This window comes from Zosterops lateralis, assembly GCF_965231275.1.
Source record: "Zosterops lateralis genome assembly, chromosome: 24".
In the NCBI taxonomy this organism is placed as follows: Eukaryota; Metazoa; Chordata; class Aves; order Passeriformes; family Zosteropidae; genus Zosterops; species Zosterops lateralis.
This window is the reverse complement of record NC_139784.1, coordinates 6,172,897-6,195,602: the sequence shown is the minus strand read 5'-3', so window position 1 is coordinate 6,195,602 and position 22,706 is coordinate 6,172,897. Positions and strand designations below refer to the sequence as shown.

The 22,706-nt window shown below is 38.9% G+C and overlaps 3 protein-coding genes and 1 long non-coding RNA gene across 4 annotated transcripts in view; 3 read left to right on the top strand and 1 right to left on the bottom strand.

Annotated features, from left to right (window-relative positions):
• Positions 1-276: 276 nt before the first annotated feature.
• HOXB5 (homeobox B5) lies at positions 277-22,136 on the top strand. The gene is made up of 3 exons (XM_083877510.1): positions 277-386; positions 17,861-19,172; positions 20,840-22,136. Exons 2-3 carry the CDS (start codon positions 18,608-18,610, stop codon positions 21,085-21,087), a joined length of 813 nt encoding a protein of 270 aa, XP_083733636.1. The 5' UTR covers positions 277-386; positions 17,861-18,607; the 3' UTR covers positions 21,088-22,136.
• HOXB3 (homeobox B3) overlaps positions 339-22,706 on the top strand; it is an 88,341-nt gene continuing 65,973 nt past the window's right edge. Inside the window, exon 1 of the mRNA XM_083877508.1 lies at positions 339-386. The gene's annotated coding sequence lies outside the window, so the exon portion shown is untranslated. The remainder of the gene's footprint in view (positions 387-22,706) is intronic.
• LOC310918520 lies at positions 4,790-6,782 on the bottom strand. Its single transcript, XR_014591678.1, has 2 exons — positions 5,829-6,782; positions 4,790-5,629 (listed from the first exon to the last, which is right to left on the bottom strand). It is a non-coding gene; the product is annotated as an uncharacterized lncRNA (long non-coding RNA).
• On the top strand, positions 11,523-16,255 carry HOXB6 (homeobox B6). The gene is made up of 2 exons (XM_083877515.1): positions 11,523-12,717; positions 14,903-16,255. Exons 1-2 carry the CDS (start codon positions 12,255-12,257, stop codon positions 15,160-15,162), a joined length of 723 nt encoding a protein of 240 aa, XP_083733641.1. The 5' UTR covers positions 11,523-12,254; the 3' UTR covers positions 15,163-16,255.

The following is a 22,706-nucleotide window of genomic DNA, read 5'->3' as shown; positions in this document are numbered from 1 at the left end:
ATATATCTTTATTTTTAAAATATATTTTTAAAATATATTTTTATTTTTTATATATATTTTTTATTTTTTAAAATATATATTTTTAAATATATTTTTTATTTTTAAAATATATTTTTATTGTTTTTATTTTAAATTACACTCCCACCCCCCTTCCCATCACTTCACCCAGATATTTTTGGGAGACCATGGAAGGGCTGAGGGGATCCTGCACCGGCGGACGGGGAAATTTCTCCTTTTTCCGGGCTCGGAAAAAGAAAAAAGAAAAAAGAAAAAAGCAAATCGCTGGAGGAGCCCGAGGGGACGCGGAAATCTCCGCGCTGGGGACGAGATTTGGCAGCGCAGAGATAAAAACCCTCCCCAAAATTCCCAGGGATGGACGGCAAAAGGTAAGGGAAAAAAATTAATTTATCAACATTTATTATCATCTGTATATATATATATATATTGTATTGTTATTATTTCTATTTTAATCAATGGAAAATGTGTTTTTCAAGGTGATTTTTTAAAATGTTTTATCCCCATCTCCTCCTGCTTGAGGAGGTGGTGGAAGGGAGGATGAAAATAATAATAATTAAAAATATAAAGGGTGTGGTGAGAGGAAAATAATAATAATAATAATAATAATAATAATAATAATAATAATAATAATAATAGTAAAGGGTGGGGTGATGGAGAGAAAAGAGGAATTGGAGGATGTGGAAATCTGTTGGAAAATAATAATAATGATTTAAAAAAAATAGAGGAGTTTGGAGGTGAGAAAAAGAAAAGAGAGAGAAATAAAGGTAGAAGGAGAGAAGGAAAAGAAAGAAATAAAGAAATGGAGAAGGAGGAAAGGAAGGAATGATGAAAAAAGAGAAAAAGAGAAGGAGGGAAGGAAGAAATGATGAAAAAAAAGAAAAAGAGAAGGAAGAAATGATGAAAATAAAGAAATGGAGAAGGAGGAAAGGAAGGAATGATGAAAAGAAATAAAAAGAGAAAGAGAAAGGGGAAAGGAGAGGAAAAAATGGAGGAAAAATGAGCAAAATTAATAAGAAATGATGAGAAAAATCAGAATTTCGGAGCCAGGGGGATAAAAAGGAGCAGTTTGGGGTCACCTGGAGCCCCCGGGCAGGTTTGGAGGAGGATTTTGGGTTTTGCCTTTAAACCCCTCGAGTCCTTTGTGGAAAATTGTCGCCTTTTATTTTGTCGCTTCCTTTTTATTTATTTTTTTTTTTAATTATTTTTTTTCCTCCCCCTGGCAGTTTCCTCGTGTTGAGGCAGCGCCGTGATTTGGCCAAGTTTCCCCCTGGAAAATCAGTTTTTTTTTTTTTCCTGTGTTGATCTCCAGGGTCGTTTTAGGATTTGTGTGGGTGGTTTGTTCGAGGAGAGGGGAAAAAATCTGAAAATTACTGTGGAAAAAAATTTAAAAAAAAAATAGACAACAAAAGGACAACCGGAAAAAAATTAAATTTAAACAAAAAAAAAGGAGGAGGAAGAAAAAAAAATTAAAAAAAAAAAAAAAGGGGGAAGAAAAAAATTAAGAAAAAAAAAAGGAGGAGGAAGAAAAAAAAATTGAAAAAAAAAAGAGGGGGAAGAGAAAAATTTAAAAAAAAGAGGGGGAAGAAAAACAAATTAAAAAAAAAAGAGGGGGAAGAAAAAAATTTAAAAAAAAAAAAGAGGGAGAAGAAAAAATTAAGAAAAAAAAAGGAGGGGGAAGAAAAAAAAATAAAAAAAAAAAAAAGAGGGGGAAGAAAAAATTAAGAAAAAAAGGGGGGAGGAAGAAAAAAAAAATAAAAAAGGAGGAGAAAAATAAATAAATAATAATAAAAAAATGAATGAAGCCAACCCAGAGCTCTCATTTGTAATTTTATTATTTTTTTTTTTCTTTCCCCTCAAGTCCCCAGTGAAGCTGACGTTGGGCAGCAATAAAAGGTTTTAATTGCGTTCTGCTTTTAAAGGGATTTTTCCACCGAATTTTGCTCAAATCTCTCATTTCCTTTCCCTCCCCGTGTCCTGAACCTCGTTTTTCTTTAAGGGGAAAATATTATTTATGTGCTGGTTTCTTTAAGGGAAAAACATTTATTTATCCACTGGTTTCTTTAAAGGGAATATTATTTATCCACTGGTTTCTTTATGGGGAAAATATTATTTATCCACTGGTTTCTTAAAGGAAAAAATATTTATCCACTGGTTTATTTAAAGGAAAATATTTATCCGCCGGTTTCTTTAAGGGAAATATCATTTATCCGCTGGTGATGTCGCTTTAAATCTCATTTATTACACAAATATATATATTTATATATATTTTTTGTTTTTCTCTCGATATTTCAAATGTGAGTTTGGAAATATTTTGTGTGAATGGCTGCGAGGGGATGGTAAAATCAGAGGGTGAAAAAAGAGCGAGATGGGGGTAAAGGACATTCATGGCTTGGGCACAAACGGATTTTATTCTGTGACCAAAAGGAGGATTTATTTATTTATTTATCTCAGTCACTGCCAGGGGCCGCATCAACACCCGGGACATTTTTAAAAGCCGTTTCACCCCCGAACCTGGTGCAGGTTTTTTCATCAATCACGAAAAGGTCGTAAAAATAATTTAAAAAAAAAAAAAAAATTATGCGGGTTCTTCCTTTTCCCTCCCCACGATTTTTCCTTCTTTTTTTTTTTTTTTTTTTTTTTTTTTTTTTTTTTAATTATTATTATTATTATTATTATTATTATTATTATTATTTTAACCATTTCTGGCTCGGGGATGAGGCAGAAAACTCAGGTTGGGGCTGGGGGTGATTTAGGGGGTGTTGTTCATTTTAGGGGGATAAAAGGGAATAAAAATGGGAAAAAAAAAGGAAAAAAATGGGGGGGGGAAGGGAATTTAAATGGAATAAAAAAAGGAGGGGAAGGGGAATAAAATAGGGGGGAAAGGAGGAATAAAAAGGGGGGAAAAGGGAATAAAAAAGGGGAATAAAAAGGAATTAAAAAAGGAGGGAAAAGGGAATTTTAAAAGGCATAAAAGGGAATTAAGAAAGGAGGGGAAAGGGAATAAAAGGGAAAAAATGAATAAAAAAAGGAGGGAAAAAGAATTAAAAAGGGAAAAAAATAATTAAAGGGGAATAAAAAAGGGAATAAAAAGAGAATAAAAGGGAATAAAAAAAGGGGAAAATAAAGGGAATAAAATGGAATAAAAAGGGGAATAAAAAGAGAATAAAAGGAAATAAAAAGGGGAAAAAAAGAGAATTAAAAAGGGAATAAAAGGGACTAAGAAATGGAATTAAAGGTCCCCCGGGGCCGGCGCTCGGCGGGACTCGCCCATTCCCCGCCGTTTGCTGCCACCTACCGACCACCGCCCGCCCAGCCCGGGGGTCCCGGGGGGTCCTGGGGGGTCCCGGGGAGTCTTGGGGGCTCCTGGGGGGTCCCTGGGGGTTCCTGGGGGTCCCTGGGGGTCCTGGGGGCTCCCTGAAGGATCCCTGGGGGTTCCTGGGGGGTTCCCTGGGGTTCCCTGGGTGTTCCCCGGAGGGTCCCTGGGGGGTCCCTGGGGGTCCTGGAGGCTCCTGGGGGTTCCCAAGTGGTCCTGAGGGGTCCCTGGGGTTCCCCGGGGGGTCCCTGGGGGTCCCTGGGGGTTCCCCGGGGTTCCCTGGGTGTTCCCCGGGGGATCCCTGGGGGGTCTTTGGGGGTCCCTTGGGGGTCCTGGGGGTTCCCTGAGGGGTCCCTGGGGGGTCCCTGGGGGTCCCTGGGGGGTCCAGGGAGTTCCCTGGGGGGTCCCAGGGGGTCCTGGGGGGTCTTTGAGGGTCCCTTGGGGGTCCTTGGGGATTCCCGGGGGTTCTCCGGGGGTCCCTGGGGGGTCTCTGGGGGTCCCTGGGGGTTTTCTGGGGAGTCCCTGGGGATCCCTGGGGGTCCCTGGGGGGTCCCTGGGGGTCCCCAAACCCCTAAACCCCTCCCGGGGTGTCCCCGCCCCTCCTGTCCCCAAATCTGGGCCCCCCCGGGGTCTCACCTCCACCTGCGGCTCCCAAAATCGGCTAAAAATCCAAAATTTGGGGGGTTTGGAGGAGTTTTCTCGTCTGAAAATCTCAGAAAAATTCCCCAAAATCGCTCCAGGGCAGGAACAGCCCGGAGGGACCCGGAGGGGGCTTTGGCAGCTCAGAATTAAAAAAGAGAAAAAAGGAAAAAATAAGGAAAAAAAAAAATAAAACCTCTAGTAAAATAAAGGAAAAAAATGGAATAACATGGAAGAAAATGGAATAAAATGGAATAACCTGGAATAAAATGGGAAAAAATGGAGTAAAATGGAAAAAAAAAATTGGAAGAAAATTGAATAAAATGGAAAAAAAATTGGGAAATGGGAAAAAAAGGAATAAAATGGGGGGAAAAGAAATAAAATGGAAGGAAATGGAAGAAAATGGGGAAAATGGAATTTAAAAAAGGAATAAAATGGAATTAAATGGGGAAAATGGAATTAAATGGAATAAAATGAAAAAAAAAATGGACTAAAGTGCGAAAAAAATTGGAAAAAAATGGGAAAAAATGGAAATAAAAATAGAAAAAAATGAAATAAAAATGGGGAAAAATGAGAAAAAAAAATTAAAAAAATGTGGGGAAAAATAGACTAAAGCGGACTGAAAGGCACTAAAATAAAAATGAGAGGAGTTTTGATCCCTTTCCCCTGGCGGTGACCACTCGGGGGTGTCCAGGGCAGCCCAGGGGTCACTTTTAAGTTCCTGGAGCTCGGAGGGGACAATGCGAGCCTTTAATTTCAAAGGTTTTTCTCTCTCTCTCCCTCCTCGTTTTCTCCTCCTGCCCCGCAGTTTCCTGGCAACTGTTGGCTCTGGGAGAATTCTGGAGGTTGGAATTTATTTTATTTTTTTTTTTTTTTTTTTCTTTCCTTAAGAAAGTGCCGCGCTCGGAGGGTTTTGAGTGGTGAGAAAAACTGGGAAAAAATATAAAAAAAAATATTAAAAAGTGGGGAAAAACAAAGTTTGTGTGGTTTGAGCAGCTCCTGAGCTGTTCCATGGTGTAATTTCGCTTTTTTTTCTCCTCCCAAACATCATTTAATTCCCTTTCCCGGGAATTAAAAAGTTCCCTCCTTTCCCCTCCTCCTTCTCTTATTTCTTCTTTTTTTTATTATTATTATTTTCTTGTTAATAATTAGCCGCGCTCCTTAATGGAACAAAGGCGGATTATTTATTCCTGGCGCTGTTCAAAGCTGCCATTACCGGGCTTATTGCGCCCTGCACGGGAAGTCAGGTAAATTAAACTTCAATTGCTGGAAATTAACTTGCAGCCGGGTTTTTTTTTTTGTGGTTTTTTTGGGGTTTTTTTTTTTTGCGCTTGGGAGAGAAGGGAATTTATTTATTTATTTATTCATTATTTTTTTAATTTTTTTTTCTTTTTAAAATTTTTTTTTAATTATTTATTTATTTTTATTTTTATTTTTATTTATTTTTTATTTTTATTTTTATTTTTATTTCTTTTTTATTATTTTTATTATTTTTTATTATTTTTATTTTTTTATTTTTAACACCTTCTTGGCTCTTTGTTTTTAAATTCCCCCAGCCTGGAGCTCTGGGGGTTTATTTGATTTTTTGGGTGTGTGCAGGAGGCTGCCAATTTTTATTTTATTTTATTTTATTTTTATTTTTATTTTTATTTTAAACACCTTCATGGCTCTTTGTTTTTAAATTCTCCCAGCCTGGAGCTCTGGGGGGTTTATTTGATTTTTTGGGTGTGCAGAAGGCTGCCAATTTTTATTTTATTTTATTTTATTTTATTTTATTTTATTTTTTTATTTTATTTTATTTTTTTTTTTTATTTTATTTTATTTTATTTTATTTTATTTTATTTATTTATTTTAACACCTTCATGGCTCTTTGTTTTTAAATTCTCCCAGCCTGGAGCTCTGGGGGTTTATTTGATTTTTTGGATGTGCAGGAGGCTGCCAATTTTTATTTTATTTTATTTATTTTTTCTGTGTCCGAATTCCAAGAACAAGGAGGGTTTTTTTTCTTTTTCCAGCTCTTTTTCCCCTCTCTTGGCTTGACTTTATGGCCGCAATAATTCCCTGGGCCGGGGGAAACCCCCGCTGCGCCCTCCCCTCACAGGCCGCCAATTCCAACTCCCCTGAAAAAATAAAAATAAAAAAAAAATGAAAAAAAAAGATCATTTTTTATTAGAACCAACTGCACTGAACTTTTATTTTATTATTTTTATTATTTTTATTTTTTTTTTCTCCATCTCTGGCACAAGCCCCGCTCTGTTCTCCTGCTCTGGAGAAACATTTGGGTTTTGTTTTAATCCCCTCCCTGCTCTGGGGCCAGAAAACTCTAAAAAAACCCCCAAAAAACCCCAAAAAATGTAAAAAACCCAAAACCAGCAAACTCCTCCATCCCCTAAATCCTCCTGTTTATCTTTATTTATGTCCCGACGCCTGAGTGACGCCTGTCAGGGGAAAAAGCGCAATAAAATCTCTTATTGCACCTTCTGCCGCCTCCCCGCTTTATTGCCCTGCCCTGCAGAGCCCCGGCCTGGCGGTTTTAGGTTTTCTTTTATTTTTAAAGGCCAAAAATCTGATTAAAAGCGGTGCCCGACTGTACGAGCCCCCGCACAGACGGGCGGCCAAAATAAATATATTTATAGGCCAAAATAAATATATTTATTGGCAAAAATAAATATATTTAATGGTCAAAATAAATATATTTAATGGCCAAAGTAAATATATTTATTGGTCAAAATAAATACATTTATTGGCCAAAATAAATATATTTATTGGCCAAAATAAATATATTTATTGGCCAAAATAAATATATTTATTGGCCAAAAATAAATATATTTATTGTTCAAAAAATATGTTTATTGGTCAAAAAAAAATATTGGTCAAAATAAATACATTTATTGGCCAAAAATAAATATATTTATTGGTCAAAATAAATACATTTATTGGACAAAAAAAATATTTATTGGACAAAAAATATATTTATTGGCCAAAATAAATTCATTTATTGGTCAAAATAAATACATTTAATGGCCAAAATAAATACACTTTTTGGTCAAAATAAATCTATTTATTGGCCAAGCCGCTCTCAGATTTCCCGGGGATTTGGAGGCGGCAGAAAAACCATCCCGAGGTTGAAATTCCCTGGGAATCCTCCCCTGAGCAGGAGCTCCATTCCCGGAGATTTAATGCTCTTGGAGACCTTTGCTCGTATTTAAATGGATCAGAGGTGGCGAATCAATTACACCGCGGGCCTGACCCGCGGGGAGGTGAAAAATATGATCAATTTGGGGTTTTTTGGGGTTTTTTGGGGTTTTTTTCCCACCTTGAAAATGAATTTTTGTCGTTTTGTTGCCCCAAGTAACAAGCGGTGGGGTCGAGCTGGTGAGAGGGAAAAATTATTATTATTATTATTATTTATTTATTATTTAATTATTATTATTTATTATTTATTAATTTTTTATTTTATTTTTTATTATTATTTATTATTATTTCCGAGATGTCAGCGACGCCGCAATTAGCAATTAGCGCCTTTTTAATTTACTTTTTAAAAGCCCAAACTCTGCAAAAAGCCTGTTCCGACCACAAATTATTATAACGAGCAGCCACTGCCAGATTTTTATTATTATTTTTATTATTTTTATCCTTTCCCAAAACTATTTGGAGGGATTTATTTACCAGGAGCTGCGGAAAAAAAAACCAAAAGGGGCAAAAATTTATTTTATTTTGATTTTTTCCGGTAGGTTTTGTTGTTTTTCCCGGGCCGGGCTGTCAGGACACCCCAATTCTTCTCCCCCTCCAAAAAAAATTTGCATTTGGGGTCTGCTCGCGGCTGATAATCGCCAGAAAAATCCAAAATTGCGAAATTCAGGAAGGGATGAAGGGCTCGGCTCTTGCAAAGATCTTCAGCCTTTTACACCAGATTTTTTTTCCTTTTTTTTTTCCTTTTTTCCTCCTTTTTTTCCTTTTTTTCCCCCCTTTTTTCTCCCTTTTCTCCCTTTTTTCCTCCTTTTTTTTTTCTTTTTACTCAATTTTTCCCCTTTTTTTCCCTTTTTCCTCCTTTTTTCCCTTTTTTCCCTTTTTTTTCTTCCCCCCCTTTTCTTCCCCTTTTCCCCTCTCTCCTTCTTCTCTACTCATCATTCCCATCTCTCTCTTTGATTTTTTTCTCTTTTTTCCCGTCTCTTTTTTTCTCTTTTTTCTCCTCCCTTTTCCCCTTTTTTAGTCTTTTTTCCTCTTTTTTCCTCTTTTTCCTCTTTTTTCCTTTTTTCTCTTTTTTCCTTTTTTCTTTTTTTTATTTATTTTCTTTTTTTTTCCTTTTTTTTTCTTTTTTTTTTTTCTCTTTTTTTTTCCTTTTTTTTTTCTTTTCCCTTCTTTCTTCCACTTTTTAATTTTCAATTTTTTTCCCAATTTTTTTTTTTTAATTTTAATTTTAATTTTTATTTTTTTCCCCCTTTGGCCAACCCATCTCCTTTCCCTCCCACAAATAATAATAATAAAAAAAATTTAAAAAAAGGGGGGGAAACTGTGCAAGAAGAAATCTCAGATTCTCAGGGTGGGTGGGGGATGGAAAAGCCGCTTCCTCCTGTTATTTCCTTGAATTCTGGGCCTTCCAGGGAACTTCATCTGCGGCCTCTTGGCCGCCGTAAACACCAAATCCCAAAATAAATTCAATTATCCGGGGAATAAAACGCCGCTTCCCGAGGCTCTCGAGGCTTTGCTTTGGCAGCTCCGCCCTGAGGGAGTTTTATTTTTTTTTTTTTTAAAGATTTGTGGTAATTCAGGGATTTTTCGAGGTGTTTTTTTGGGGGCAGGAAAGGAGCCCTTGAGAAAAATGTTGGTTTTGATTGAGGGGAGGGTGATGGGGGTGATTTAGGTGGATTTGATTTTCCTTTTTTATTTTATTTTATTTTATTTTATTTTACTTTATTTTACTTTATTTTATTTTATAATTTAATTTAATTTAATTTAATTTTTATTTTATTTTTTATTTTTATTTTATTTTTATTTATTTTATATTATTTTATATTATTTCATTTCATTTATTTTATTGTATTTTATTTTATTTTATTTTATTTTAATTTAATTATTTTATTTTATTTTAATTATATTATATTATATTATATTATATTATATTATTTTATTTTATTTTATTTTAATTACTTTATTTTTATTTTTATTTCTTTTATATTTTAATGTTTTTTTTATCCCCGCCTTTCCGCTGTCGCAGCTTTGCTTTTCCCCCTCGAAAAACCTCCCAAAAAAAAAAAAAAATCAATAAAAAGAGCGAGAAAAATCTCCAATTCCCCACCTTGATCTCAGGGGGGGCTGCGCAGGTAAAGCCAAGCGAGGAAATCCAGCACAAGCAAAAAAAAAATTTAAAAAATAATAAAAATAATAATAAAAAAGTGGATCTTTCAGAGTGGGTGTCACCCTTTGGGGGGGTTTAAATGAACAAAAATCTGATTTTTGTGCTGGGGGGACACGAGGACCCTCCGGCTCTTTCCGCTGCCCTGACCCCCCTCCCCGGGTGGAGAAAAATCCGCTTTTTTCCCATCCAGGGCTCGTTTTGAGCCAGAAAAGGGTCGGGCGTGGGGCCGGGAGTGACAAAAAACACAAGAGGGCACAATGCGGGCCCGGCCCCGGAGCGGAGCGGGGATTACCGGGGACGACGGAAATAGTCCCATTTTTTATTTTATTTTATTTTATTTTCACCCCTCATTTACCTCTCCCGAAACACGGAAGCTTTTGCGACGCCGGAAAAAAAAAAAAAAATATATATATATATATATATAAGAGGAAATATGCGAGAGAAGGTTGTGCAACCCAGAGAGGACGGAAATATTCCCATTTTTATTATTATTTATTATTTTTCACCCCTATTAATCCCTCCCGAAACGCGGAAGCTTTTGCGGCACCGAAAAAAAAATAATAAAAAAAATAATATATATATATATATATATATATATAAGTGGAAATACGCGAAAGAAGGTTGTGCAACCCAGAGAGGACGGAAATATTTCAATTATTTTATTATTATTATTAGTTTTACCCCTCATTTACCTCTCCCGAAACGCGGAAGCTTTTACGACGCCGGAAAAAAAATAATTAAAAAAAAAAAAATATATATATATATATAAGTGGAAATATGCGAGAGAAGGTTGTGCAACCCAGAGAGGACGGAAATATTTCCTTTTTTATTTTATTTTATTTTATTTTCACCCCTCATTTACCTCTCCCGAAACGCGGAAGCTTTTGCGGCGCCGGAAAAAAAGAAAAAATAAATATATATATATATATATAAGTGGAAATACGCGAGAGAAGGTTGTGCTGAGCGGGGATTGTTAATTAACGGTAATTAATTAACGCCAGAGAACTTGTCAAACCCATTTCTCCTGGAGGAGCGAACCCAACCTTGGTTTTTCCTCCTTTGGACAAAACTTCCCAGCAAAAAAACAACTTTTAATTCCATTTTTCCTCCTTATTTCACCCAACTCCGGCGATTCCCAAACGCGGCGGGTTTAAAGTTTGGCGGACGCGAATAATTAACTTTTTTTCTTGCTTTTTCTTTTCCCTTTTCCCCCTCTCTCTGTCCGGGGGTTTTATGGGTGTAAAGATCGAGATTTAGGGGAGGGAGGAGGAGGAGGAGGAGGAGGAAGGAGGGGGCACCACACATTTATTTGTTTATTTATTTATTCATTTGTTTATTTATTTATTTCTAAAGCCTCTCATCGCACCAGGAAAAGCCGATATTTTCTGTATTTATTCCAGGGGGTGATCTCTGTGGCTCGGGGAGGGGAGGAGGAGGAGAGGAGGGGGCACCACACTTTCATTTATTTATTTATCTATTTATTTATCTATCTATTTATTTATTTATCTATCTATTTATTTATATTTCCAAACCCTCTCCTCGCACAGGAAAAGCCGCTATATATTTTCTGTATTTATTCCGGGGGGTGATCTCTTGCTCGGGGAGGGGAGGAGGAGGGGGGACCACACTTTTATTTATTTATTTATTTATTTAATTAATTAATTATTTCTAAACCCTCTCCTCGCACCAAGAAAAGCCGCTCTATATTTTCTGTATCTATTCCAGGGGTGATCTCTGTTGCTCGGGGAGGGGAGGAGAGAAGGGGGCACCACACTTCTATTTATTTATTTATTTATATTTCCAAACCCTCTCCTCGCCCCAGGAAAAGCCGATATTTTATCTCTATTTATTCCAGGGGTGATCTGTGGCTCGGGGAGGGGAGGAGGAGGAGAAGTAGAGGAGGGGGCTATTTATTTATTTATCTATTTATTTATCTATTTATTTATCTATTTATTTATCTATTTATTTATATTTCTAAACCCTCTCCTCGCACCAGGAAAAGCCGAAATTTTATATATTTATTCCAGGGGTGATGTGTGTTTCTCGGGCAGGGGAGGAGAAGGAGAAGGAGAGGAGGGGGCTATTTATTTATTTATCTATTTATTTATATATTTATTTATATTTCCAAACCCTCTCCTCGCCCCAGGAAAAGCCGCTATATATTTTCTGTATCTATTCCAGGGGTGATCTGTGTTGCTCGGGGAGGGGAGGAGAAGGAGAAGGAGAGGAGGGGGCTATTTATTTATTTATCTATTTATTTATATATTTATTTATCTATTTATTTATATATTTATTTATATTTCTGAAGACTCTCCTCGCACCAGGAAAAGCCGCTATATATTTTCTATATTTATTCCAGGGGTGATGTGCGTTGCTCGGGCAGGGGAGGAGGGGCGGTGTGTCCCGGGGGTCCCGCAGCCCTCCCGGCTCTCGGGGCCCGCTCGGGCCGGGCCCGCTGCCATTGGCCGGGCCGGGATCAGCTGCTCCTGTTCCCTCGTGTCCCCGGCTGGCACCGCGCCACCTCCCCTCCGCTAAAAGCCCATCTCCGCCCGCGCTAATAGCCAAACCGCTCCGGCTATAAAACACAACTAATCATAAAAAAGAAAAAAAAAAAAAAAAAAAAAAAAGAAAAAAAAAAAAAAAAAAAAAAGGGACGGGCGTATTTAAAAAAAAAAAAAAGAAAAGAAAAGAAAAAAAAAAAAAAAAGGAAAAAAAAAAAGGACGGCGGCAGCAGCAACAGCAACAGCAGCAACAACATCATCATCATCACCACCAACATCACCAAACTTCAAATAATAACCAAAAATACCCCAACAAACCAAACCAAACCAACAACAACAACAACAACAAACCCCCAACCCAAACCTGGGGGGGGTGTGAATTTTTTTCTCTCTTCTCTCACTCTGCCCGCACTCTCCTCTCCCGATGAGCTCGTACTTTGTGAACTCGGCTTTCCCGGTGGGCCTGGCGCCGGGGCAGGAGCCGTTCCTGGGCCAGCTCCCGCTCTACCCCTCGGGCTACGCGGATCCCCTGCGCCACTACCCCGGCTCGTTCGGCGGAGCCCCGGGCGGGCAGGACAAGGGCTACTCCTCCTCCTCCTCCTCCTCCTCCTCCTCCTCCTCCTCCTCCTCCTCGTTGTACTACCAGCACGGCGGCGGCTCGGGAGCGTTCGGCGGCCGCGGGCCGGGCTGTGAGTTCGGGCCCGGCGGGTTTTTCAGGGACAAGGAGGCTCCGTGCGGCGCCCCCGGCCTGGAGGAGGTTCCCTTCGGGCCCGAGGCGCGCTGCAAGGCCGACTGTGAGCTGGGCAAAGGAGCCTTCGGAGACAGCGAGGAGCAGAAATGTTCCGCGCCCGTCTACCCCTGGATGCAGCGGATGAACTCTTGCAATAGTGAGTTGGTTTTATTATTATTATTATTTCTTTTTTTTTTTTTTTTCGGTTTTAAAAAGTGAATACATTGATTTATTTCCTCCTTTTCCTTCTCCTCCTCCTTCTCCTCATCCTCATCTTTATCCTCCTCATCCTCATCTTTATCCTCATTCTCATCCTCCTCCTCCTCCTCATCCTCCTCCTCCTCCTCATTCTCATTTTCCTCCTCATCCCAACCCCACCACCCCAGTTTTTCATTTATTCGCGCTGTGGGGAGAGAGAGAGAGTGAGAGAAGGGAGTAAGAGGAAAGTTTTCACTTTTTAAAGAGCCCCAAAAAACTTCCAGCGGGTTGGGAAACAAGTCAAAAACTTGGGCGAAGTGAGAGGCTCTAAACACTCTCCAAAACTTCCGAGATTTTCTCTCCCTCTCCTCCCTCCTCCTCCTCAAACTGGGAACTTTTAAACCCCAAAAACTCAGATTCTTTTACTCCCTCTCCTTCTCATTTTATTACCCCCCTCTCTCTTTTATTTCTTTTATTTTTTCTCCTTTTACCACTTTTTTTACCCCTCTCCTCCTCTTTTTATTACCCCCTCTCCTTTATTTCTTTTTTTTTCTCCTTTTGCCACTTTTTTTACCCCCTCCTCATTTTATTACCCCCCTCCCCTTTATTTATTTCTTTTCTTTTCTTCTTTTGCCACTTTTTTTTTTACCCCTCTCCTTCTCATTTTATTACTCCCCCCTCCCCTTTATTTCTTTTTATTTTCTCCTTTAACCACATTTTTACCCCTCTCCTTCTCTTTTTATTACCCCCCTCCTTTATTTCTTCTTCTTTTTTTTTTTCTCCTTTTACCACATATTTTTTTTACCCCTCTCCTTCTCATTTTATTACTCCCCCCTGTTTTATTTCTTTTTTTTCCCTCCTTTAGCCACATTCCAGTTGTGTGTCACTCATCCCCGGCGATTTGTCTGTGTCTGTGCCCCCCACGCTCAGGGCAGGGATATCTCGGTTAAATCAGACCTGCCTGGCTTTACCCCCCCTGGCATCTCCCTCTCTATCTATCTCTTCCCGGAGCCAGAATTAAATTATATAAAAAAAAAAAAAAATTCTTGAAGAGAGACGCGGTTACATTTTTAACGCCGCTCGCACTTAATGAAAACTCTGCCTGGGGGAGGATTTTCCTGATTTTATTTTTTTTTTTTCTTCCCCTCCCCTTCTCTCAATGATCTATGACTTCTTCAAGTGCTGTTTCCTCAATCAGAACTACAATAATAATAATAATAAAAAAATGATAAGAGAAGTGTGGAGGGGAGGAGAGAGGAAAGAAAAATACTCCAAGGCGGTGTTTAGATGCATTTGATGCTTTTTTAAAGTCCCAAATTGATTTAAGTCCATTAACGCTGTGTCCTCTTTACTCGGGCAGATCGATTCACTTCATTATTGTTAAACACCCCGGGGAAGGGAAAGGAAGGAAAAGGGAAAGGGGAAGGGAAAAGGAAGGAAAAGGGAAGGGAAAAGGAAGGAAAAGGGAAGGGAAAGGGAAGGAAAAGGGAAGGAAAAGGGGAAGGGAAAGGAGGGGGAGGTTTGCCAGAACACCTTGCGGTGTCCCAGCCCGGAATAAGATGGATTTCCCCCTCTCTCTCTCATTTATTTTAACCTGGGGATGCTCCGAGCCCTCCCGGCCCCTCCTGGGGTTCCCCCAAAATATTTGGGGAAGGAGCAGATCCATCCTCATCATCCCCCAAAAAAATCAACCTTGGCCTTTTCTCCTTTTCCCATTCACTCCCCTTATTTTCCCTTATTTTCCCTTATTATTTCCTCACCATCCCGCCAAAAAATCAGCCATGGCCTTTTCCCCCTTCACCCCCTTTATTTTCCCTTATTTTCCCTTATTTTTCCTTATTTCCCCTTATTTCCCTTTATTTCCCCTTATTTTCCCTTATTTCCCCTTATTTTTCCTTATTTTCCCTTATTTTTCCTTATTTTCCCTTATTATTTCCCTTATTTTTCCCTTATTATTTCCCTTATTTCCCCTTATTATTTCCCCTTATTATTTCCCTTATTTTTCCCCTTATTATTTCCCTTATTTCCCCTTATTATTTCCCTTATTATTTCCCTATTAATCCCTATTTTTAATGATTTTTTTTGGTGATTAATTTTAATCTTTATTATTATATTTTTTTTCTCTCCCCTTGCGGGTTTGGCAGGTTCTTCCTTCGGGCCCAGCGGGCGCCGGGGCCGCCAGACCTACACCAGGTACCAGACCCTGGAGCTGGAGAAGGAATTTCACTTTAACCGGTACCTGACCCGGAGGAGGCGCATTGAAATCGCGCACTCGCTTTGCCTCACCGAGCGCCAGATCAAAATCTGGTTCCAGAACCGCCGCATGAAGTGGAAAAAGGAGAACAAACTGCTCAACTCCTCCCAGCTCAGCGCCGAGGAGGAGGAGGAGAAAGCGGCCGAGTGAAAAGGAAAAAATTAAAAAAAAAATTTAAAAAAAAATTAAAAATTTAAAAAAAAAATTAAAAAATTAAAAAAAAAATTAAAAATATTTGAAAAAAAATTTAAAATATTTGAAAAAAAATTAAAATAAATAGGGGGGAGAAAATTGAAAAGTGTGGTATTTAAAATGAGGAAAAAAAAAAGGAGGAAAAATGATAAAAAATTAGAATTTAGGGAGGGGAGGGAGTGTGAGCTGCCTGAGAGGGACAACCCCACCTTTGGTGGGACAAACCCTCCCCAGCACAAACTTTGGGCTCCAAACTGCCCCCAACTCCAATTCCAGGTGGTTTTATCCACAAACAAAACAAAACAACAACAAAAAAAAAACTCCCAAGCACAAAAAAAAATCAGGCTCCAAGTTGCTTTTTTTGAATATTTTTTCCCCTTCCTGCCCCTCCCTTTCCCTCCCTCTCCACCCCCTTCCTCCCCCAGACACCACATGGAATAATAATAATAATAATTATAATTATAATAATTAAAAACTGAAGAGATGGAGAGAGAGAGAAGGAGGGAAAGAGGTAAAAAAAGGGAAAAAAAAAATAAAAAAAAGGACTCCTAGCCGTGTTTCTACCCTTGGTGTCACTGTTAGTATCTGCTAACTCTTGTATTTAATGGAAGTGCTGCAATATTTGTCATTTGGGGTGTTTATTGTCCTCAGTTTTGTAAAAATGTTCCATGCACGGTTGATATAAGTTGATTTTTTTTTTAAAAAAATTCCCTCTTTTTTTAATTTTTTTTTTTCCTTTTTTGGTAAATTAATCAAATCCTGGGGTTCTCTGTAATTAGTTTTTGGGGTTGGTTTTTTATTTTCTTTTTTGCTTTTATTTTTTATTTTAAAAAGTTAAAAATCTACTGAAGGAACGAGTACTACCTACAAGGCTGCAAAAAAAAAAAAAAAAAAAAAAAAAAAAAAAAGTTAAAAAAAAAAAGTTTTAAAAAAAAGCACCGACGGACAGAAAGTTCTATTTTATTAATTTTTTTGTACGTGTCGTGTTTTTTGGAGTTTGTCTTAGGTCTGACCATGGAATTCTCTAATAAAAGCCAAGTCTTGGATCCCACCCGCACCTTCCCCTCCCCTGTCGTTATTGGCGCTGCGTTTATCAGGATTTTCCCCTTTTTCCAGGGCGATTTTTGATGAGCAAAGCTCTAAAAATGAGATTTATTTTTATTTTATTTGCTCCTCTCTGTGTGACAATGACTCCAGGACAAGCAACTCCGCACTGAAGTTACAACGGGCAGAAAAAAAATCTGATTTTCCCCCTTTTATTTTTATTTTTTACTTTAATTTTGGTCTAATTTTGAATGGAAACTCTTTCACCAAGAGCATTTCCTGGCTGACAATTCTGCCTTCAGCTCCTCTCTGTGTCTCTTTCTCTCTCTCTCTTTTTTTTTTTCTTTATTTATTATTTTTTTATTGTTACAGTACAAAGAGTTATGAGGAAACGCCGTCCCATCTCCACAATAAATCAAGGAAACGGGGAAAAAAACTGCGCTCCCATTTATCCACCCAAAACACCCAACATTGCCCGGCATCTTTCCAACATCTGCTCCCTCTCTCCGCGCCCCTGAATCAAAGAAAAATCTACCAGGGAGAAAAAATATATATATTTATATTAAAAAAATCCAGATTTCCAGAGGGTTTACCTCTGGAAAAAAAATAAATCTCAAAGGCAGGAATATGGGAGTCTATTTAAACTGAGAGAAAGGGGGGGAAAAAAGCGGATTTTTTTAAAATTAAGGTGTTTGGAGAGGGGCAAAATTTTATTTTTTTCTCTCGAGCGTCTCCAGTGTCTCCTTGGTTTGGCCGGGGAAGGTTTTTGTGCTTTTCTGGGAGGAATTTCCTGCCAAAAAAACCAATTTTTCTCCTCTTTTAGGGGGAGAATGGAGTAAAAAAATGAAATAATGAAAGAATTAAAGGAGAAGGTTATTTTTTTTAATCTGCTGAGGAATTTAGGGGCAAAAAAAAAGCGATTTGGGGGGAAAAATCGAGGAAGGAGCATCTCCTGTCCCCACCAAAATCCCCTCGGTGGGAAATGAGCCGCGTTTTTTAATGTCAAGCACTTTTAAAATCAATTGCTGCAGAAGCTTCCCAGCTGTAGGACATTTACTGTTATTGCCACGCTTTTCATTGCCCGTAATTATTATAATTATATGTCACTTTCAATATGGCGCATCATTCCCAACGAGTTCCAGGCGAGAGCAGGAAAAATTCCTCAAGTGCCTTGGAAGGAAAAAAAAAAAAAAAAAAAAAAAAAAAAAAAAAGACAAAAAAATTCCAAAAAACCCAAAAAAACCCCAAAAAACCCAAAAAAACCCCCAAAAAAACAAAATAAAAACAAAAAAAAGGAAGAAAAAAAAAAAAAGGCCAAAAAGAAAAGGAGAAACAGAAGAAAAAGAAGAAGAAGAGAGGAAAAAAAAAAAGGAAATTAAAGCCTGGAAAAGCTCAGCTCTTTCCCATCCTTTCCCCCAATTTCAAAGCGTTTTTTCTCCCCGAAATTCCCTTTTGCAGGTCAACAACAAAAAGGAAAAAGCACAAAGCTCAGGAAGGACGTGGAAATGAACAGAACACCCTAAAAAGCAGCGCTGGCCGGATTTTACCTCTATTTTTCCCTTTTTCTCCCCCATTTTCCCCCCCAGGGTGTTGATTTTTCTGTCCCTTCCAGAGCGAAGGTGCGAGTTCTTCCCTCCCGCCAGAGCAGAGAAACCACCTCGACCTTCCCGGGCGGAACAAACGCGGAGAAACCACTTTCCTTCCAAAAAAAAATCAACCCTCAGAGTCTTCATCACCACCTTCCACCGAGGACACCCCAAAAAACCCTCACCCCAAACTTCTCAACCACAAAACCCCAGATTTCTCCACCGCGCCTTTTCCTCGCTCTCAACGCTGGTTTTATTATTTTTTAAATTAAAAAAAATAATAATAGAAGAGAAGTGGGGGTGAAGATGAATTTTTTTTTTTTTTAGAGGGGGGGGTTGGGTGATGTAAAAAAAAATTTAAAAAAAAAAAAATTAAAAAAAAATAGAAGTGAATGAGTTGCAGTGCGCGCTGTCGGCCGGCAGGTGGCGCGCTCCGCCCAGGCGGGGGGCGATGGCGGCGCCGGATTTGGGGGCGACTTTGGGCCTAAAAAAAGGAGCTCGGCGCTCGTCATTATTTGTTAGCGCGGAGCATGAATTACCTCCTGAGGTCATCGCTGAGAATTTACGACTGGTCAACAAAAGCACGTGACGCCCCGAACGCACCCCCCACCCTCCACCCCCCCCATTTCCACCCCCCCCCCCCATATTTGGCCGCATCCACGGCAAAAACGAAGTACAGTGCGTTGCTATAATTCATTAATACATCATAAATCGTCAAGCACGGGGGTTATAACGACCACGAGCCACAAATCAAGCCCTCCAAAATAACCCAAATGAGCTCTTACTTTGTAAACTCGTTCTCAGGGCGCTACCCGAATGGCCCCGACTATCAGTTACTAAATTATGGGACCGGCAGTTCCATGAACGGTTCTTACAGAGATTCAAGCACCACCATGCATTCCAGCTCTTATGGCTACAACTACAATGGGATGGACCTTAGCATCAACCGCTCAGCCTCCTCCTCCAGTCACTTTGGGGCTGTGGGCGAGAGCTCCCGCGGTTTCCCTTCTCCAGCCCAGGAGAGCAGGTTTAGACAGGCGTCCAGCTGCTCCTTATCTCCTCCCGACTCCCTGCCCTGCTCCACCAGCGACAGCCACGGGGGCAAAGCCGCCCCGTCCCCCTCCGAGCCGGCTCCTTCTGCCGCCGCCACCACCAGCAGCAGCACAAATTTCACAGAACTAGACGAGACCAGCGCGTCGTCGGGAGCCGAGGAGGGCTCTGCCCTGAACGGGAGCGGCCCCCGGGCGCAGGCAGAGCCCATCGCCACCTCCACGGCGGCCACAGAAGGGCAGGCGCCCCAGATATTCCCCTGGATGAGGAAACTTCACATTAGCCATGGTACAGATACTCCTCTCTCTCTCTCTCTCTGTCTCTCTCTGCTTTTTTTTTTTTTTTTTTTTTTTTTTGTCTTGTCGTTGTTTATTTTTGCCCCCCTCATCCCTCTCCTTTTCTCTTTTTTTCTCCTATTTATTTCCCTCCTTTCCTCCTTTTTTTTTTCCCCTCTCCCCCTTCTCCAGCTTCATTCCCTTTATTTTTTTTTCTCTCTCCCCTTCTCCAGCTTCATTCCCTTTTTCTTCCTCTCTCTCCTCTTCTCCACCTTCATTCCCTTTATTTTTTTTCTCTCTCCCCCTTCTCCAGCTTCATTCCCCTTTTTTTTTTTTTTTCCTCTCTCCAGCTTCATTCCCTTTTTTTTTTTCTCTCTCCCTCTCTCTCTCTCCTTCCTTTTATTCCGCGGAGGCGCTTTGATCAGAATCGCAGCAATTTATTGCTTTTGTATTTTCTCGCCCCTAAAGCTGCCTCTGGCGCCTGGAAAAAAGGGGGAAAAAAAAAAAAAATCTCTGCCTGTGTATTTGTGTTTGGGTGGGGGGGTGATTTTTATTTTCCGTTTCTCTCTCCTCGCCGCCAAACCGGCGCTTTAAAAAAAAATAAAATGATAATTATATTTTATTCTTAGCACGGTGCGGATGGTGGGGAGAAGGTGATTTAGAGCTGGAGGCCAGGGGGGAGTTCCCTGGGCTGGGAAAGGGAAGAATTGACCATTAAAGCGGCATTGAAGGCACAGATGGGGCTCCCAGCCCCGTCCTGCTCTGATTTCTCATTTCTGGTTTATTCCTGACAAATCCCCCCAAAATCCGCCGGGGAAAAGGCAGAACCTCCCCCTGGAACTCCCTCCCCGCTCCAGCCCCGGGATTTTCCCAGGGAGGAAAAACCAAACCTGGCCCGGGAACGGCCAGCAGGGAGAGGGAAAAATAATAAAAAAAAATAATTAAAAAAAGGCAGAGATTCCCAGGGCTCTTCCCACGGTTAAATTATGGATTTTGAGTGGGGAATGTCGGGGCTGGAGGGGGGATTTATATGTGTGAGGTGGGGGGTGGCAGAAATAAAAAAGCACAGAGAAAAAAAAGAGAAAAAAAAAGGGGGGTGTGTTGATATTTGAGGAGGGGGGACACCAATATTTAACCTCGAGTTAAAAAAATATAAAATAAAAAAAAAATTAAAAGCGTGGAAAATTGCTTTAAAAGTATACATATATATATATAATATATTGAATATATATATATAATATATATATAATATATATATAAAATATATATAAATATATAAAATATATATTTTATATATATTAAAAATATTATATAAAATAGATATTATATAAAAATAGATATTATATAAAAATATATATTATATATTAAGTAGATATAAAAATATATATTATATAAAATATCTATTATATATATTAAAATATATTAAAATAGATATAAAATATCTATTATATATTAAATATATATTAATATATATGAAATAGATATAAAATATATATTTTTATATATTATATATATAAAATATATATTAAATAGATATAAAAATATATATTTTATATATATATATATAAAAAACAAATATTAAAAATATATTTTATATATATATATATATATATAAAATGAAATAATGGGAGCAAAAAGGAGGCAAAAAACCCCAACCCCGCTGTTGTCCGTGTTATCCAGACATGACAGGACCAGACGGGAAGAGGGCGAGGACAGCGTACACTCGCTACCAGACCCTGGAGTTGGAAAAGGAATTCCACTTCAATAGATATCTCACCCGCAGGAGGAGAATAGAGATCGCTCACGCTCTCTGCCTCTCCGAGCGCCAGATCAAAATCTGGTTCCAGAACCGCCGCATGAAGTGGAAGAAGGATAATAAACTGAAGAGTATGAGCCTGGCCTCGGCCGGCAGCGCCTTCCAGCCCTGAGATCTCTGCCAGGAACCGGCCAAAAACGGGGGGGAAATGAGAAAAATAAAAATATAAAAGAAGATTATAATGGTGGTGATGATGGTGGTGATGATGAAGAGGAGATGGGCGAGAGAAGAAAAAAAAAAAAGGAAAAAAAGCAGCAACAACAAGCAAAAAAAAAAAAATTAAAAAAATATTTAAAAATCCAAGAAAAAGCCCCCTGAGCGAATTGATAAAAGGAAATAAATAAACCGCAGATCTTTAGTTTGGGAGAACTGTCCAGTGAGGCACCTTCTGTTCGCCCTGTGCTTGATTTATCCTCAAAAATAATCCAAAATAAACCCCCCCAGCTCCTGTCGGTGATTTGGGACTGAGCTCGTGTCGTGGTCTCTTTTTGGAGGTTGTTTCTTTTATTATTTGTTTATTTGTTTAGTGAGTTTTTTTTTTTTTAAAAGAAAAAAATTAATTAAATTTTATTTCCAGATGCTCCTCCTGCTCTCGTTGTTCTTCTCAATGTTTGTGTGTCCGTGCTCTGTCTTGGCGCTTTCTGCAAAGCTGAGTGTGTTCTGTGAGCCCTTTCAGTGTTATAATAACTTATTTATAAATCGAGGTCAGATACCGTTGTTTGTTTATTTGTCGGGATTTTTTTTTTTTTTTTGTCCCCCTTCTCCTCTTTTTTTTATTTTTTTTTTTTTATTTTTTTTAATTTTTTTCCTGATTTTATTGCTCTTGGGTGAGTTCTTCTCTGCCTAAGAGAAAAAAATAATAAAAATAATCGGGGGGTTCTGCACTACAGTAGAAGAAAAAAAAAAATTTAAAAAAATTTTAAAAAAAGGTCTTGAAAAAAACAAAAATGGGAAAAAAATAGAAAAAAAATAGGAAAAAAAAAAAAAAAAAGCAGCTCTTGTATCTTTCTGTCTTAAAAAAATAAATTGTCCAGTCTGTGTTTTAGTCCAAACTCCAGGCCAGGATTTCCAATCCCAGCCTCATTTCCCAGGCGTTACTCTTAGACGTGGGTGAACTTCAATATTATTATTATTAAAAAAATAATTTAAAATAAGAAAAAAAAGAATGAAAGCTGTATAAAAGCGGAGAGCGCCCCTGGAGCTCTGTGATATCTGTAAATATTTGCGGAAATCCTTCTGGGGTGGTAGTGGGCGAGTGGATGTTCTGTGTACAAATGGCTCTGTCATGTCTCCTTGCCAAGAAGCTTTTTGTATTTGTTTGTAGCTTTACTCGAACTCAAATAAACGTTTTTTCCCCCCCGAACTCACTAAAGGCTCCCAGTCGCCGGTTTTTTTTGGTATTTTTTTGGTTTTAATGCGAAATTCGCGGCCGGGTCAAACCTTGAGGTGCCTGGTGGCTCCTCAACCTCAGAAAATCCTCAAAATTATCCCAAAATTATCCCAAAATCATCCCAAATCATCCCAAAATCATCCCAAAATCCCCTTGAGGTGCCTGGTGGCTCCTCAATCTCAGGAAATCTCTAAAATCATCCTAAAATTATCCCAAAATTATCCCAAATAATCCCCAAATCATCCCAAAATCCCCTTGAGGTGCCTGGTGGCTCCTCAATCTCAGAAAATCCTCAAAAATCATCCCAAAATAATCCAAAATCATCCCAAAATAATCTCAAA